The sequence below is a fragment of the Fulmarus glacialis genome, unplaced genomic scaffold (assembly GCF_000690835.1).
Source record: "Fulmarus glacialis isolate BGI_N327 unplaced genomic scaffold, ASM69083v1 scaffold6538, whole genome shotgun sequence".
Lineage (NCBI taxonomy): Eukaryota > Metazoa > Chordata > Aves > Procellariiformes > Procellariidae > Fulmarus > Fulmarus glacialis.
In genome coordinates, this window is record NW_009226228.1 from 43742 (window position 1) to 62923 (window position 19182).

A 19182-nucleotide genomic window follows, 5' to 3' on the forward strand; every position below is an offset into this window, starting at 1 on the left:
GGAAAACTGCAAGTATGTATGTGTCTATACTGTTAACCACAAGAGTAATGCTGATTGACAGGTGGGTATAATACAGATGATTGTGTTAGATGTCCTCCAAGTGTGTGTATTTGAAGTGTAAGTTGTGTTAATACTTTGACTAGCCATCCAGAGCAAAGGTGGTGGTGGGTTTGTAGGTGAGGAGAGACTGTGTTCATCTGGTTAGAACAGTAAGTCTGGTAGCCATCTGGCTTCTGAGTCACTGCCTCCTTCTTTACAATGTATTTTATTTTCTTGCTTAGTAGTTTTTACTATTCCATCTAGGTGGGTTTTCACAGCTAATAGTAGTTTCCTGGCAAAGATACTATTTTTTTAAAGACTTTTTTTTGGGGGGGGTTGGTTTGTTGGTTTTTTTCCCCCTGCTCTAAACTCTATCTAACTGCTGATAAAACAACTCTCTCCGGGGAAAAAATAGTGCTAGTTCAAATGTATAGAGGGAGGATCCCACCAACTCTCTCCTTGCTTTCAGAGTGTAGAGCACGCATAGTTCAGGCTTTTTGAAAAGGTTTTTCTTCAGGGTGAGGTAGTACAAGTAACAGCCAGACCATCCACCACCTGTGGTAATTATGACTACAAAATGGGGTAGAGAGGTGATGTTTGCTGCATTGAAAAAGGAAAAAGATTTAGTACATGGTTAGTAGTTAGTACTAACAGTAAAATACTGCTATAGTAGGAAACCTAGTATTTGAGTTTTGGGAGGGGTTTCTTTGGGGGGGACGGTGTTGGCGGTTTTTTTGTTTGTTTGTTTGTTTGTTTGTTTTTTTACTAGAACTGTTAATATTTGTGGGTTTGGTAGCACCACATTCAGTTTATAATGCTTCAGGGACTTTGTGAGGCCTCACCAGTATATGAGGCATGAGTTTCAACAGCAGGTTGCTCCTTGGTTGGATGTGTAGCAAAGATTTTAGTTGTCTCTCACAGCATTGGATGTGCTTAATTCAGCACTGTTGAAATTTGGAGTTTGCATGGAAACTGTGCAGGAGTCCAGCTCCAGTCAGCACAGTCCTGTAGATCTTACTTCATTTTTAAGTAATCCAACACAGTGAACCAGTGTTACTTCAGGAAGTCACTGGTCCGTTTGTTCTGTTTGCTTTCATTTGTTCATTAATGTGTTTCATCATTGATTCTTCCATCTTTTCAGACACATCTGTCCAAATAAACACTATTAATCTATGTTGTGCTGTTAATTTAGGTCTGATGAGTAACAGGAAGAATTAAATAGCATGGATGTTTTTGTGCAGGTATTCTAAGCACAGTTGCAGGGCCCAGAGCCTGGAGAATTATATAACATAGTGCACAGGTATAGAGGGAGCGTTCGACTAGAAAACGCTTTCCTCACACTGTCATGGATTTGGAAGGTCTGGATTGGGTGTGCTTCCTTGGCACCCAACACAAGGCAGGTGTTTTCTACCTGTATAGCTATTTATCATTATATAATGGAACCTGGATAGTATTTAATTTTAAATTATTGCTTTTCAGTAAAACAACGGCTAGCCTTATCTCTGGCTCTGTTGCACGTGAGCTGTGTTTTCATCAGCTGCCAATGCACAGATATTACCAGTTTTCTATATATAGACGGAGAACTTTCTGCATTACCAGAAATAACCTCTTTTGTAGAAAAGATCTTCATAGGCAGCTCACATAACCTTTGCTGGGATGAGTTAAGAATGAAATGTGTCTGTTGACATGGTTACTGTATGGGTTCTGATGATCATGTAATCAAGAGGCAATTCTGAGGTGATGGGTGATGTCATAAATGCAGAAAGAGATTGGTCTTGTCTTCTGCTGTTAAAAGGATATCTTTTCAATACTACTGTTGAAAATACTGAAATAATGCTGATACTGAGACAACGCATGAATTGACTTCTTCAGACTGATATGCACTTCAGTTTTCTGAATTTATGAGTAGTCTAGCCCCCACACACAGTGACTGTACTTGAGTGCCCAGCTGGTGCATTTTAAATTAGCAGTCGTCATACTACTGAGTGACTTTTGATTGTTATCTGAAATTCACTAATGCTTTGTATCATTCACCTGCAGCAGGTTCTTTTAGCTTGATCTATATGTTTCCATCCTGCTGGTTAAGATTTATTTCATTCTTTCTCCTAGTCACTGAAGAGATTAATTGTATTCAGTTTCTTGTGATCTTTTTGTATGGATGTTAGTGCTGTTTAGTACAGTGGATCTATGTATGAGGTTTGTTTTTTTTTTAAATAAAAGTAACATTTTTGTCCTGCATTTGCATTGAAACAGATTCAGTTGCTATGAAGTTTAGATGCCCTATTTGGCCAAAATCCACTAAGGTAGTTCTCTTCCTAAAGTGTCTGCATTCCTTTTTAACTAGCCTCCTCAATATTTCCAGCTTTCCTTCTGTTACTACATCTTCATTATGTTACATTTTAGAAATGTTTCCCTTGTCCAGTGGTGATGCAGATGTGCACTTGTGGTCCTTCACTGGACTTGCTCCAGTATGTCCATGTCTTTCTTGTGTTGGGGAGCCAGAAATGGACGTAACGCTCCAGATGAGTCTCACCAGGGCTGAATAGAGGGGAAAGGATCACCTCCCCTGCTATCCTAATGCGGCCCCAACTTAATGATACAGTTGTATAAATAGTATAAAAGCATGGTATAAAACATACAATGGTACAGTGTAGGGGCCAGAAGACTGTGAAGTGGGTAGGATTAGCAACCGCATAATCTGCTTTGATACTGAGAAACATGTAATTGTGTAACCATATCCCACACACTTTCAATTTGTTGGAGTAAGTTGGGTTTTGCAGGCAGTCCTCATGGATGAGGCTGAGAAGGACCCCACCCTCCTGGGGCAGAAGGTAAATGATGTTTGTATTCTACCTGGGGTATGTGCTTGCAGAAAGAGGCAATTTCTAAGAAAGCAAAGGCATGCCATTTTTAAGGTTAAATAGAACCAGGTAATTGCACATGAAGGACTGTGTTTCATTTGGGGAACAGTGAAATCAGCTGGTTTCCAATTTCTTTCACAGGTTATTTCTCTGTAGCTGTGGTACAAGCAAGAGCCAACCAATATCATCTGCTACCAGTAGAAAATCTCCATGCTAGTCCTTACCGTTGGCACGTGGTAAAGTTGCAACTGAGCCTATGAGAAGGAATTAACAGGAAAAATCTAATTCATGTTCAAAGGTAAACTTTGACCAATGATGAATAACAATCATGAAAGTAAAACATACGTTTTTGCTTATGTTGTGTGTCATTTAACTTCATCTGGTTTTCTTTGTTTTGCACCATTTCTGCAGCGGTGCAGGCAGGGTAGAGGTACAGAGATACCTTTAGCATAACTGTGTTGTGAATGCCAGCTGTCTTAATAGCTTGTCTAGCACCAACTACTCTTGAAGTGCCTGCTTTCATTTTTATTTGATATTTGTAGAGAACATAGCCTAGAAGGATGGATTTCACTTTTTCAGGAACAAAAAAGTAGGTACAAAATGCAGTAGGGCAGATGTATTTTTGTTAGCCATGGATTTGGCAAGAAAAACTCCCATGCTGTCACATTTCACTTGAGGCAAAACATGATCTGCTTCCTAACGGGTCCCTAGGTGATTGTGCCCCCAAGAGATGCCCCCCGCCGACTGTTTAAAAACACAGTAAAAACTGTACAGTAGCCACGGTATTGGTCATCAATAAATGAGCATACAACAAAGTAAAAATAATAAAACAAAATTTATAAATTACTGTAATATCAGCTCCTTATTTCTCCTCTTCCTTTTAAAATCAGCCTCCTAATTTCCTGTGAAGTAGGACTGTTTTTAGAGAGGTGCCACTAGCCTGGCTGCTGGGCCCAGCTGTGCCCCGTGTGGGTTGTTGCAGAGCCGGCCGGAACCAGCCGGGACTGGCGAGTCTTGCACGGAACAGCCCCGACCTCTCCTCACAGAGGCCACCCCTGCAGCCCCTGCTTCCAGGACCTGGGGCCACTCACACCCCGTGCAGTGACGTGTCGGTGTGGTGCTGGTTTTCTCACAGTAAGCTGCTGTCACTTTGCCTCGGGACAGGCAAATCCTTCCAGGAAGGAAACCTGACATCCTCCACTTGTGCGAAAAAATCTTGGTGCTTTTCTCTTATGGTTATGCTGGTATTACATAATAACTACTTTAGAAAGCCCTGGATAGATGGCTGGGTTGGGTGGTGTTTTGGGGGGGGGGGGACAGGGGGGGAATTAGATATAAAACCAGTAAAGACTTTTATGTACTCTGATTGTATTAACTAGTACTCTAATTGCATCTCTCAGAAGAACAACAGGGGTGAAATCCTGCCAGACCCTTCCTTTCTGCCTCTCCCGGCTGGGTCTCAGTCAGTCCATGTGTTTATATTTGTTGCAGGTGTTTCTGATACAGCTTGTGGAGGTGGCTTCTCCACTGACAATTCAATTATAGAAATACTACAATAGAGGAAGCTAGAAATATACCCGATACCCCAGAAACTCTGTACTCTTGGCTCCGCAACCCTAGAGATTGACCCTGAGTCTCTCTGAGTGCCTTCTACCATAGACTCCGGTTGAGGCCAAGGGCTCAACTGGCCCAAGGGCTACCGCACATACTGTCTCCTGTTTGATCTGTTCAAAGGCTTGTCAGCACTCAGGACCCCTGTTGAAATAGTTCTGCTTTCATGTCACTTGATACAGAAGACTCACAATGTGACTGTAAGCTGGAATATGCATTCTTCGGAAAACCACAGTGCCTAGGAAAGCTTGTGTTTCGTATTTGTTAACTGGCGGGAATATAGCTGTTATATTATTGATAACATCCATTGGGATATGATGTCCATCTTGCCATTTTATTCCCCGAAACTGGATCTCTTGTGCAGGTCCTTTGACCTTGGTTTGTTTTATGGCAAAACCAGCTTCCAGAAGGATTTGGATTATTCTTTTCCCTTTCTCAAATGCTTCTTTCACTGTGTTGCCCCATACGACGATGATGTCAGTGCACTGTGGGTGTTTGGGGGCTTTACCCTTTTCCTGTGCGATCTGTATCTATCCATGGAAATGGTAGTGCTGTGCTTCCATCCCTGGGGCAGTCAACTCCAGGTGTATTGGACTCCACTCCATGTGAAAGGAAACGGTGGCCTGCAGTCTGCTGCCAAAGGAATCAAGAAAAACACATAGGTAGTGTCAGTTGTAGCATACCACTTGAAGACTGCCTTTGACTGCAGTTCGTATCAGAGTTCTAGCATGGCCGGTACAGCAGCATGCAATGGTGGCATGACTGTTCAGGCTGCAGTAGTTCACTGTTGGCCTCTACCCACCATCAGACTTTCGTGCTGGCCATATGGGACTATTACAGGGTAAGTGGATCTTGGTGATCGGTCCTTGTCTCTCTTGTCAATTAATCAGCTCATGTATGGGAACCAGGCGTTCTCAGTTGGAGCGATATTGTTGACCATGCACCTTCATGGTAGCAATCAACACCTGCTGTTCTTCAGCACGCACCCAACAACAGAAGGATCCTCTGAGAGGCTGGACAAGGTAGACAGCACAAGGTAGACACCGGCCCACAGGTCTGGGGAGGAAGAGAGATTCTCTTTGAACTGCCAGAGCTGGCAGGCCAGTCTAGCCACAGTTGGCACCTTGATGTCTGTCCAGTCCATTATCGCCAGGGTGCTGCTATATGGTGTCGGTGTATTCCATACAAACTTCTGCATATGGACCACATGCACTGGATTTTGTCCAGATCTTTGGAGGACTGCTTGTTGTCCAGGTTCCTGTAAATCACCTCCACCACCACTAATTCCCTCAGATACTGGATACCTCCCTCAGTGGTGGTCCACTTGCCTTGGTAGCTTGCACATCTTCCTAGAGGGGATACCTTGCCTTCACGCTCAACAGGAACTGCCTCTAGAAGTTGTGGATTGTTGCCCCTTTTCCAGTCCCTTTGCCAAGTCCCTGGTCCCCTTAGCTAGGGATCCCAGCTGCTGGGCTTCCTTACCCTCTAATTTCTGACTATGGGTGTCAGTATCCTAATAGCAGAGCAGCCAGGTGATAATTTGCTTGCCTGGCTGACAGCTGTAATCTTTCCGCATAATGCGAGCATTCTGGTTATGCAAGGATGTCTGAGAAACTGAAGGGCCATTGCAACAAGGCAGGAAACATCTACCCTGGAGGAGAAGGAGGAGGTGCCGTTCTTAATTTCCCTACCAAGTTGCTCCTGGAGGAGGAGAGGAGAAAGGTGTAATTGTTAATTGACTCCATAAGATGATTCCCAGAGTATTGGGATGGCAGCAATACATGGGCCAAACACCAGATTTGACTCAAGGCTAGTGCTTTTGTCATAGCTCTCACAGGCAAAGAAAAACAAAGTGATAAACAACACAGCAGACAGTAAAAGCTGAAAGTGGCCATTAACAAATCTTGGAGTTTGATGTACAAAGCCCTGGAGTTTGCTGACCCCAGGCAGCAACTAAGCACCTACCAGCTGCTCACTCACTCTCCTCACCCCTCAGTGGGATGGGAGAGAGAATCGGAACAGCAAAAGCAAGGAAAAAACCTCATGGATCAAGATAAAGACTTTCATTAAAGTGAAGGAAAGAGGTGGGGGGAAAAAACAAGTGATGCAAAGACAATCACTCGCCACCTCTCACAAGCAGACTGATGCCCAGCCAATCTCTGAGCAATGGCTACTTTGGAAAGACTCTACTCCAGTTACTGCTGAGCACGATGTTATATGGCCTGGAATATCCCTTTGGTCAGCTGGGGTCAGCTGTCGTGGCTGTCCCCCCCTCCCAGCCTCTTGCCCACCCCCAACCTACTCACTGGGGGGGCAGAGTAGGAACTAGAGAAGGCCTTTAGCCTGTGTAAGCGCTGCTTAGCAATGACTAAAATATTGGTATGTTATCAACACTGGTTTAGGCACAATTCTAGAAAATGAATGAAGAAAATTAACTCCATCCCAGCCAGGCCCAGTACAGTGGAGAAACTAAAAATTACAAAAGTAGTATTGACAAATACTAAGGCAAATAAAAGAACAAATACTAAGCTCTGTTGTGTATATGTTAGTATTAGTAGGTAAGGCAAAAGAGCTCTAGATTAGCCAAACATTTAAATACTTGCTGAACTTCAGTGTGTGAGCAGTGACAATGCTATGATAATTGTGCTTTAAATGAACAGTGCCTGTGTTTAGCTGGATTGGAGTCTTCAAGTTGCAGAATTATTTACAAGCTGCATGTAAGAAAAATCAATAAAAATATGAAATGTTAAGAAAGAGAAAGCCTTCCAGTGTGAGTGATCAACAGCTTCTAGGCTAAGGCAGAAAGGGATGACAAATGCTATTTATTTTAATGTGCTATATCTTGAATGTTTTAGCATTTTTAATAGTCTTGTTTGGGGAAGAGAGGAAAAATGTGGTTTACATCACTTTGGAGTATATTCTAAAATCCCATTTCTTTTTCTCCTTGGCAGATGGATGCCTTCTAGCCAACCAGCAAGTCCTACTGCTGCTGCGTGTCTGGCAGCATCTCTGAATGATCACATGACTCTTGATATGGATGCAGTCCTGTCAGACTTTGTTCGGTCCACAGGGGCAGAGCCAGGTCTGGCAAGAGACTTACTGGAAGGTAAGCTTTCAGGACACAAGTGTTTCCTATGTTCACTGCTTGCTTAAAGCAAGAACCAGTCATAAAAAGAGAACTCTGGTCTATCGAAACAGGTATTTCTTAATATTTTGACTAGTAAGTCAACTCTTGTAATAAGATGACCATCGATGATACTAAGGTTGGTGTTTTCAGCAAAAGCCTTAAAAAGTTCTTAGTGTTAGATTGCTGTATTTTAGGTTATTAACAGTCATGCCTTTAAAAGCATATGTGCCAGGGAGAGAGGGGAGGGAGCTTTAGCTGAATTTTGTCATTTTCAGCTGTCTGAAAGTAGTTGTAAATGTTTTGGCTCACTGTGCAAAGCATCTAAGTTTAGTCTGAAATGGACTTACTGTAAAGTGATAGAGAAACCAGAGATATTTTGGGGACCCAGTGATTAATATGCATACCTGAACTTCATAGTATGGGGGTCAAATGGCTAGGTTGAAAAACATCTAAGAAACCATATCAGAAAAATAACTGGGTCTTTTTATTTATTTTATTGTAGTTGTTTTAAGTTTATAAGCTTAGAAGTGGAAAGACACCTTTGATATTTGAAGGCATTTTGTAATAGTTGGTTTTGTTCATTTCTTTTGATGTGGGCTAACAATTGTGAAGATGGGAAGTTAGAAATGAGTAGGTGATAATCTATGTAAGTTGCAAGGCGGTTCTGTTGCAAGGCATGTATCTGTTCTTGATACATGCACACTGGACTTTTTCTCTGAAAGTTTGTTTTGGTTTTTTTTGTAATCTTAATATGCTTTAAGAAATTGTGTGTTAATCAAAGTAACTACTGAACAGCGACAGCAAACTTAAAAGTACACATCAGGGTATATATCTCCTTTTTGCAAGAGCAATCTCACTTTATCGTATGTATGCTGAAAGTTTTAAATTTTGCTAGAAGTTCTTTTTTTACTCTGGGTTTTTCAGGAATAAGGAATGATCTATTATTAACACAGGTGCACACAATTTTGTAGCGTTTCCCAAGTCATCTGTGTTACATGTAATAAAACCTTAGAATACCTAGCTATGAATATCATTGGCTCGCTATATTTGAGAGACCTCTGTTTTGTCTGACTGATTTGATCAACCTGTCATTCTAGGCTAGAGTCTGTCTTAGTCTGTTGGTCTTTTTGAAAAAGAACATGAGAAGGTTTTTCTTAGCAATATCAGGACAGATTGTCAGTTACTGTGCTGATAAAGCATTGCCGAAATTTGAAAAAGTGTACCTATGTATCAGAGGCGGTTCAAGAGGTTACTTATTTTGTTTTCCTTGCTATACTTTTTTGTTGCTATAAAGGATAATGCTTCCAAATAAATATAGAATAGTATTTTTCTGTGTTGTATTTCTTATTTCCGTAAATGAATAAATTCACACCATACATATTAATAATGAAGTAAGCAATAAGCAATTTAATTATTCTGAACAGCCTAATAGACATATGCATCTAGCCCAAATTATTTCCTCCTACACAGGAATTTATCAAAGTAGAAGGGATCGTTGCTAGTTCTGGACAAGATGTGCTCACAGGAACATTTCAGCACATGTAGTTGCGGCTGCATTTGGTGTAACAGCTTCTAACACTGGCCATATCTTGTGCTGGGGGACAGTAATTGATCCAGTGGTTTCTCATTTGTTTAAAAAAGACACAGAAGGGACTGCCACCCTCACACAGTTATGACCATCTTTCATAGTTGTCACAGTGTGTAGATGCTCTGGGCTCTGTGAGCAGCACTGAAACCCATGAAGTAACTTCTTAAAGATAAACAGTATTCAGAAGAGCAATCCCCCCACACCATGGTGCACAAGGCTAAGGCAAATGTATTGCACCTGGTCTTGGAATGATGATGTCTGTATAATACTTTCAATTCAAAATTTGAAAACAGGTGTGCACAAATATTTTTGAGAAATTTCAAGATTTGGTTGTAGTTTGTAGCCCCAAAATGACTGTCATAGAGAACTTTGAGCTAAAAAACTTGCTTGTATAGACCCTCATTTCCATGTAATCACAAGTTTTGGTCAGTTCTACGGTCCCATAGCCCTCCTCTCTTTGTGATCTGCTCACAGATTCTATTTTTATAACTTGCTCAGACTGAACGTTCATATCATGCTTCTATGGAGTGTACACATCTTTTTCAGAGCCATTTCTAATACTGTTTCCTTTGTTCATCTTTTGGGGGAGATTTCTTGAATTTCACTATCCTGTAGACAATTAAGGATACCAGTTTCTGCTTCCTTGTCCAATTATTTTAATATATTAATTGTTTTGCTTTGATTGTCCTGTGGATTCATCAGTACAGTATTGTGCACAATATGTGGTGTTCTCCCTGGCAGCAAATGGGTGAGTTAAATACACACTGACTCTTGTACAAATAGCTAAAAAATCTATACATTGCATATAGATTGCATATAGATTTTCTGAATTACCAGAAGCTGTCCTAAACGTTGGCTCTCTTGATGTTTCTATACTCTGCCTGTCCTGCTGGTAAAATCCCTGCATTTTTTTTTCTGTTGAACTTTGTATTGAGCACAGCTACTTGTCTCACTAAAACATTCCGCTTGTTGTGCTTGACGCATATCTTCCAGAAAGTGTCCCTTCTTGATTTGAAATGGAGATATAAAGAGATATAAAAAAACCTAAAATATATATATATACACACATATATTGGTTCTAATTTATTTGTCTGGTTCTTTTTGCCAGCTATTAGTATCCTAAAATAAATAATACTATAAACCAATTGCTTTTCTATCTAATTTTGATAAGCTAAACATCTTGAGCTCCAAGTCTCACTTTCTGTCTCTATATTTTCTCTATCATTCAAAAGAATGTATACAGAAATGTTTTGGCTATTTTGGTATATATTTTTCTAGTGCAAAGATTGCCTTTTTGCAATTACATTGCATATGCTGCTGTTTGTATCTTTGGCCAAGTTTGCTTTAGTATTGCAGAGGGAGCTTGTGGTCAAGTCTATGCTCAGTTTGATGTTTCAAAGTTACCAATTCTAGAATTCTATGCAGTTGTTTAACTGTTAAGGAGTTCAGATTTCACAGACTTAAAATCTTAAAGGTATTATTTCAATGGTATGAGAACTTTGTCATGCACATCTGAAAATGGATGTGAATGCAGACTTTTAAAGCTGCATCAAAATTACAAATTGGTTTGTTTTTCTTAGTTCTGCCTAAGAAATTAATTTTATTTTCATGACATTGCTATGTCTACGTTTAGAAAAGCCTTGTATCTGTCTAGTCAGCCATTCATTGGTGGATAAAATTGCATTAGAAATGGCTTAGTTTATGTTTGTCCAATGCACAATTTGTGTTTCATTCCTACTTTTCAAATACTACTTATTGAGTCTGAAAGGCTACTTGTAGATAACTTGCTATACGTGACACAACTATGGGAACTTACATGTACAGGCTTGGAGAAAGTACAAGGAAAGGTATGTGGAGGCAGAAGGGGCTTAGCACTTAGCAGCACATAGACCTACACTTTAGTAAGTCACCTGTCTTACTTTTTGAGTTTTCTTGAGGTTTTCTTGAGTTTTCTTGAGCATTATAAAGAACCTTCCTTCCGTTACATTTTATTCTGATAATTTGGTAGATTTGTAAACAGCCCATTTCTGCTGTTAAAGAAAACTTTTGAATCTTGAGATTACAATCTGATACTTCATAGAGCTATGTGTTATGATTGATTCAGTGATTTTTTTTCCTTAAACTGTATATAAATATTTCAAAACTAAGGCCTTTCCCCAACTGTTCAATGTAACAGTGGCGATATTTATGACTGGATGTATTTTGTAAATGTACACCATTTGTGTTAAATAATAATTAAGCATAACAAAGAATGCTAGATTTATAGTCATGCAGAATCATATAACTATCGTAAAGGAGAGATTATGCATTGTTTTCAAGCAGAGGTTTGGATAGCACAAAATCGTTTACCTTATTACTCATATGCATCTATTAAAGATATACAATCATATGAGTAATCAAAGTTTATTCCACTCTCTGATGTGCTATGCATGCTTAGTAACTCAGTTTAATGAGAGCTTAGAATGACTTTATAGCTTTAAAGTGTGAATACTTGAATACTCTTCTCTCCCCTTTCTGCCCCCAGCTTTTTTTTTTTTTTCTTCTTGCTTTTGAACATCCCCATAACTGCATACCCACTTCTAGGATGAGAACCCAAGGTAGCTGAGATCATGCGAAAAATCCTTTCATGGGGATTATGTACAGCTAACCCAAACAGCATCTTATCTCTCTCAATTCAAGAGGCTCTCATCTACCCTTCTCTGTACTAGTATAGATTTTTTCTTGTGCCCACAGTGTGCCTGCATGTCTGAGCCATAGCTATTTCTGGACTGAATTCTCCAGATGATCTGTCTCCACATCAGAATCTGTCTTCCATCAGAAGCTGCAGTACTCTTTGTCCGCTCTGTTAGTTGCTGGCAGCGTCTTGTGCATAGAACACTTCATGCTTGGTTTTGGTTGCTTGTTCTTCGTGGTACTTTTCTGTACTTTTTATACTGAAGGGCTTTTTCTTCCTGTATGCAGCACTCCTTGCTTTCTTTGTCTGAATGCTGTCCTGGGCCACCCAGACTACTGCCATCATTCTTTTCAGTTGAAAGAACAGCTTTCTACCAGCCCTGCCAAAATTCTTAGCTACTATTACAGCTGAATTATTAAAATGGGAACCACAGTTCTTTCAGCTTGGTTATGACTACAAGATTTTGCAATATTGTTTAGGACTCCAGGGAGGACACTTGGTTGATAGCTATTTACACCTTCGTCTCTAATCTTGCAGAGACTTTAAAGTAAACAAAGAGCCTGCACATCTACAGATAAGTGTCCTCAAATTCATGGCATCTCCAAGACATTATAAATCCTGATGTTTCTATGTTAATAATTACGAGTCAACCAAAGAATGATGAGTATGTCCCTATGCAAATAAAAGGACACCAAAAGCTATTTGCTGACTGTACCAGGTAATAAATAAAATCACGGGTTGGGGAGAATATATGAGCACTACATATGTCAGCAAATTATAGAGTGGAGAGAGTGACTGTGACAGTTGCTTGGCTCTCCGTGTAGAGTTTGACTCGGGGGACATGGAAACTGGATCTGACATTACGCAGTGTGATGGTTAGGAATCAGATATGCTTGAAGCAGATCACTTTGTATCAAAAACATCTGCTACAGACCTGCAGACCTGAGATCTTGTCTCTGTGTACTTTCATTCAGGAGGAAGGAAGACTGTAGAAGTTTGTCTCCCTTCCAAAAAAAAAGCACAGCAAATTTATTCAATCAACCTACCTGAAAACAAGAGTATTCCCATCACAGTAAATCTTACTCTAACAACCTTTCACATCCTTCCTTGAGACAAAGTCTTCATTTTGAACTAGCAGCATCCAAGAGCACAGTGTGAACCTCTATATCTTTTCCTAAGTTTAAAAACACTTTTTAAAATTGCATTCAAATCTCACATTGAGTCTTGTACACCAGCACAAGATTATTACCAATTCTTTTTCCCTGAATATTCTTCCAAAATGTGTTACTCCCTATTTTTAAACTTACGGTTGTTGGTATTATTATCCTGTCTTTCATGAGGAACTTATTAGCTATATGAAACTAGATGGTTGAAAGACAATCAGATACTTTAAAAAAAGGACACAGTTTGGGGTGTAGAAGGACACAGTTCATTCTGTGTTATTGTAAAAGAGTTTCCATTAAATGGAAGCATTCTGTGTTTTCGTTAGATTAGCCTCATTTTTGAAAATAGGAACTCCAGAAAAGCAGAATATTCTATTAGAGTCCACTTGTATGTTTAAGGTTGTAGCAAAACTCCACATCAGAATGAGGTCATCTGTTCTACTCAATCTTCTCTACCTGAGAGATCTGCCTCTCATGCTGTTCGGTTTTACAGGTCAGCAATACCACTGTTTCAGGTCTCTCTGCTTTTGATACTCATTTTCTTTTCCCTCCATTTTATTTTTCAGTGATTAATTGTTTAGCTCTTGATTGCTGAAAATATATACTCAGCCTTTAATCTCATTCATAGATATGTTCCTCATACACTGATATATATCAGTGAAAATAATTCTGCTTAAGTGCCAGTAGTTGCATTCTTTGAAAAGAATTGTGTTCAGTATTGATTTTAATAGCCAACATTTTCTCTTGATGTGTCTAGCACAAGAATAATTTATGGGGCAATTTAATGTGGATGTATGAATGGATTAAAAAAAAAAGTAAGAATAAAAAAGTATGTGAAAAATGTTATCATACTTTCAATTTCCCGCCTTGATTCCAGTTAAAAAGAATAGAAATCAGTGATCTGAAATCTTTTTACTTCCAATAAAGGCCAAGAGCATGCTCTTGCCTTGTGCTGTTACATTTTATGAAAACAAAAGCAATTTTAAACATTTTCGTGGCTAAATGTTTCATGGTATAAAACTCTAATATTGGACTTCTGTATTTATTAAGATGCTTACAACTATTTTAAATTAATTGTAAATTAATATTCATAAATTTCAACTATGTATCATTAGCTCTGCCAATTATATGTTAGTGGATTGTAAACATTTGCTAAACCATTTGTTTCTTAGAAATGTTATTTTCCAGCTTCACTTTCATTTTTGGATGATTACTTCCTGAGTCTTTCATCTGTTTCATTTCATATGTTTTTGAGATATTGTTCACCACTTTCAGAGGTTTTTACCTTGTTTGTGTGCTCCCAAGAACTGAAAGCATACTTCTGTATGTGAGATTATGTAGAGTAGGTATTTCATTTTGTGAAACTTCACTGGGTCTCCATTTTAAGATTATTTTTGTTTTGCATATTTGCTTACCAACTTTTCAGATTCCCCATTGACCTTTTTCCTGTTCACTAATACATGTTCTTTCAAGTTTACTTACTTTTCCTAATAAGCTGATTATGGATGAAGGTACTATTTCCAATATATTTTTTAAACTGCTCCTTTACTGAAAAAGTTGGCATCCGTATCTCTCAACCTTTGTTGATCTTTACTACTGTTTTTCTTTAAGTTAAATCCGTTCCAGTTTCTTTGAACTGGTGTATTATAAATCATCAAATGTCAAAAGAAGCTCAAAAAACCTCAGTAGTTTTTCATTGACAAATGAATTGCATCCACATAGTCAAGTCCAAGGGAGGTAGGTACCTATTGTTTTGGCCGTGATTGCAAATTCTTGAGAAATCACTGGCTGGGACAGTTGTTTATCAGTCCCCTTGTGGAAATAAAGACAGCATGAACTTCTACAATTCTGGAGAACCTGAAACTGTTACTTCATTTGCTTTTTGTGACCTGACCTCTTGAGTGCTGCATATGCCACTTACATGCTTTTTGTAACTTCAGTTTTATGCTATGCATTTAGTAAATGCTTTTCCTGAGATTAGGTCTGGTTGTTCTAGGAAGCATTTGTCATTATTCTCTTATTTGCTGATGTCAGTGCCTCGATTGTCAAAAAGGTGAACAGATCATAGATTTCCTAATTTAAAGCATTGAAAGGAAGTGAGTCTAAAGTGAGCCTATTTCCAAACTTTTTTAGATAATTTAATTTTTCACTAACCTGTCAGTTGCTGCGTGAAAGAACTGAAAGAAGTGTAATGCGAGTATTATCATCATAAATTATATACCAAACCCCAACCCCTTTTCCCCCACCTGTAATAGAAAAACTGGAGATGTTTCAGACATGAGAACTAGGTGAACATAACAGAAGATGGGAAGAGCTGAATGGAAAGTTTAGCTTTTTGCCTTCCTTTTAGTTTGATGCAATGAAAATGTGCTAAGTTAGGGCCATGTAGATGCTACAAGATTTCCATTAATAACCCAGAGATTTGGATTTCAGCCCTCACTTAATTTTGAGGATAACAGGGAAAAAAACAAGCAAACACACCAAAAATCCTAATTTTATTTAAAACCAGGCTAAAATAAAAGCCCATGCTCAGGTGGTTAATACTGACAGAGCAATTTGACAAAATGCGACAAAGGTGAAAGACACAGAAATCTCAGCAAAATAGTTTGAAAAGCAGCCCATGCTGGTAGGCATGTGTATCGCTGCTTTGTGCAGGATTAAAATAGGATGTGTATTAGGTTAGTGTCACAGAAAAACATGAAATCCGCTGCAAGACTCTCCAGATCTCATCTTTGTATATGCATGCTTGTTAATGGCAGCCAGAACCAAAGACACCTTGAAGTCAGTGGAAAGACTTCTTTGCCTCACCTAAGCTTTGCGAAGATTCTTAAGCATAAACAGTTAGGTCTGCGTCGTAGAGAACTGATTTTTCTTCAGCTGTGTTTGATCTCCAACTTCCCCAATATCCAGGAATGAGGAGGGCATGTCCCTTTTTCTTCTGGATAGTCTAGGCTGGCACCTTGAGTCTCCCATGCATAGAGTAGCAGTAATCCTTGAGTTGTTCAGTATAACCTACTTAAAATGTGCCCTAAAGCAGAAAGAAAACCATTAAAGAAAATAGTTTAATCTTTAAAACAAGTTATGCTATATTTGGTTTACAGTGCCAGGGCTGTAGGTGTGGATAAACTTGGAGATTACTAATAAATCGGTTAGAAGACAGCTTAGTTTTCAGGAAGCAGCAGGTGTGCAGGCAATGACCACTTGAATATAGGGGGAAGGCACACAATGAAATATTTTAAAATGCCAACAGTATAGACAACCATCAGGAACTGGAAGATTTGTGAAATTCACTGGCAGTAATAATAAAATAATAATAATTAAAAAAATAATAAAAATCAATAAAAACATAAAAAAGAATCCAAACTGCATCAAAAATAATATATTTAACTGAAAAACTGCCCTTTTACTTGTATAAATGGTTTCATTTGTTTATATAAATGATGTAGTATTTTACCATTATATAAAGGTAATGCTGTCTATTTCCAGCTTTATATAGCGCTTAATTGAGGTATGCGTAGTTCACCATTAATTCAGAAATCAGGAGATTGGCTTTCCAGTCATGAAATGTATGCGATAAAGGAGACTGACCCTGTGGAAAATGACAGAGACGCAGTAGATAGATGTCTCCTCAAAGAATAGTGTATATAAGTGGAGTTGGAAAAAAAGCATGTAATTAATGGAGAGGGAGAAAGAAATTTACAGTGCTGTCATGTGATTGAGTGTACAAAGCTAACTCCCCAAAAATAGTCTCTTATTCTCCTCTCCCTCAGACAGTTCCTTTTTTAGTTCTCTTGTGGAGGGCTTGGCAAAGGGAAGAGGAAGCTGAGCTGCTACCAATGTCTTGTTATACAGAGATCAAAATTGTCATTTCCAGCTGTCTGTTCAGCTTTGAGTGACTTTGCGTTCTAGCAGAAAATGAGGCAAATGTTAACAAAATGTCCTTGCTACATTATTTTCCTTTGAGAACATGGACCAAAATTAAATCTTGTTTTAAAACCTATGGTCTAATTTTATCCTAGTTTTGCATTTCCTTTTTTCAGAAGGAATAAAGCTGGTCTTGAGTTCCTCTTCTTACCTTATGCCTGTTAATATTGGTTTATCTACTTCATGCCAGATAGGAAGAAGTGACTGCATTTAAACTGAACTTGTGGATTGCTTTATTAGCAGTTGGTTTGTAAGAACAGACTTCCCTACGTGGGAAAGAAGCTGATGGTAGACTTCGTATCTTAACAGATTGTCACGTTTGGGGGATTTAAATTTTTTTATATATATATAAAAAATTAATCATTGTTCACTGGCTAGTGGCACAAAATGAGGATCATTTTATGTTGGTGAAAACTAACAATCCATCAATAATCTTGAAAGACAGAAGCTGCTTATCATTTCTCCAAATGCCTTTCTAACATAGTCATCTAAAGCTCCTAGGTTTAATAAATAGCTTGTATCCAGTAAAAGATCTCCTAGAATTGTCAATGCTAGCAATAACTGAAGAAGTAAAAGAGCTTTTGCAGTTGAAGAGGGAATTACTAGTTAATTAGTTAGTTGATAACTCTGCTTTGTGCCTGTAATCACAATTTTAAATATTTGGAGAGAGTCCTATGGAAAAAAAAGTCCTATGAAATTGTGAGGGTAAAATATCAGAACTCTTCTAGTTCAGAACAGTTAACTGTAACTTCACTGTCACATAGAACTGTAAACATATGCTGCGTTAAAAACAGAAATATAGAAGTTAGTCACGTTCAGACGAGACATTTAAATAAAGGCTCCTGCGAAGATTTGGAGAAGATATTAGAATGATGGAACAATGTCCCTAGTTGTATAAGGGAAATAATATTCCCTTCTGGTTCTAAATAAAATTCAAGATTTCATTTAATTATTGGCAATTATGAATCCTCTCAACCAACAGCATATCACAAAACATCCTCCCAGGTAAACAAGTATGCAGGGAGAATTCCTGTCAATGACAAAACACATTAACCATGCTCAGTTTTTAATTTCTATTGTGGCAAATGTGAACACTTCCATTTACCAAATATACAGGGTATCAGGAGCACAGAAATTAACTTTAAACCTAGATAGGACAGAGTTGAGGTTGACAGGAAAAGGAAGAGTTTCAAAGGCTTTCCTCTGTTTTGGGAGAGCTAAATCAATCCACAACCTTCAGGCCTTTTTGAATTCTCCTGTACAATTGAATACCCATGTAACCCCAGGAGCAAAAATTGTTATTTTGCTGCAGTTAAGTTGGTCTATCTTAGGCACATCCTTGTTCGTGAGGAGCCCTTAATGTAGAGTTCTTGGGGACCCGATTATTTCAAATTATTTCATCTCAGTGTAAAACTACACAGAAGCGTGAATCCCAGTAGATTAGCAAGAGATCATCATAAATGCATTAGCCTGGAGTGTTACTTTCTGTGTTGACTTCAAATTGAACTTACAAGTCCATTTCATAGATTGTGTCTTGATAATCAGTGCCTTCCTCAGGTTGGTTATTCTTCTCTACCTGAAAGTTAGCTTATTGCCCTCTCTCTTTATGTTGTCCCATAATGGCTGTATTCCATTGGGTCAAATTGATGACTTGCGAGTCAAGATGGTAACACTTGTTCTAGATTTACTCTATGAATCCATGCTATTGTGAGGACTGGTCTTGTTCAGACCTAGCTGTAAAACTCTGAGTGTTACTCATTTCTCTCAGCCTTGCAGCCAACACTTTCAGCTAAGAACTCTTTCCTGTGTTCTTGGAAGGAAGAAGTCACGAGGTAGAGACTGATATTGTTTTACTTTTTAACATGTATAACTGCTCAAAATCTAAGCTAAAAGATGGCACAGAAGAACATAGATGGAATAAGAGCCCTGGATTTTGTTTTTAGAAGTATGTTATACAGCCTGCCAAATACTGGATTTTTGTCTGGTCATTTGTAAACATCTCCGATTGTACATCCTTACAGGTAGTTTTTAGCCTCGTAATGGGAAGGACTACATGAATCAAGCAAAAAAAAAAAATTCCTGTGCCTGTTCAATTGATTTGTTACTAACCCATAGTATAGTGTCATGTAAAATGCTGGTTCCGTTAAATGGGCTAAAAGGGGAGATGATGTGCCTCCCACCTAACAGCTGATGCT

The 19182-nt window shown here is 38.7% G+C and overlaps 1 protein-coding gene across 1 annotated transcript in view; it reads left to right on the forward strand.

The window, feature by feature from the left end:
• The window catches only part of LOC104080358 (OTU domain-containing protein 7A-like), a gene marked incomplete at its 3' end in the record, with an annotated part of 77439 nt that overhangs the window by 35277 nt on the left and 22980 nt on the right, over positions 1-19182 (forward strand). The window contains exon 5 of the mRNA XM_009582730.1: positions 7463-7617. Within this exon, the coding sequence (XP_009581025.1) occupies positions 7467-7617 (151 nt within the window). The remainder of the gene's footprint in view (positions 1-7462; positions 7618-19182) is intronic.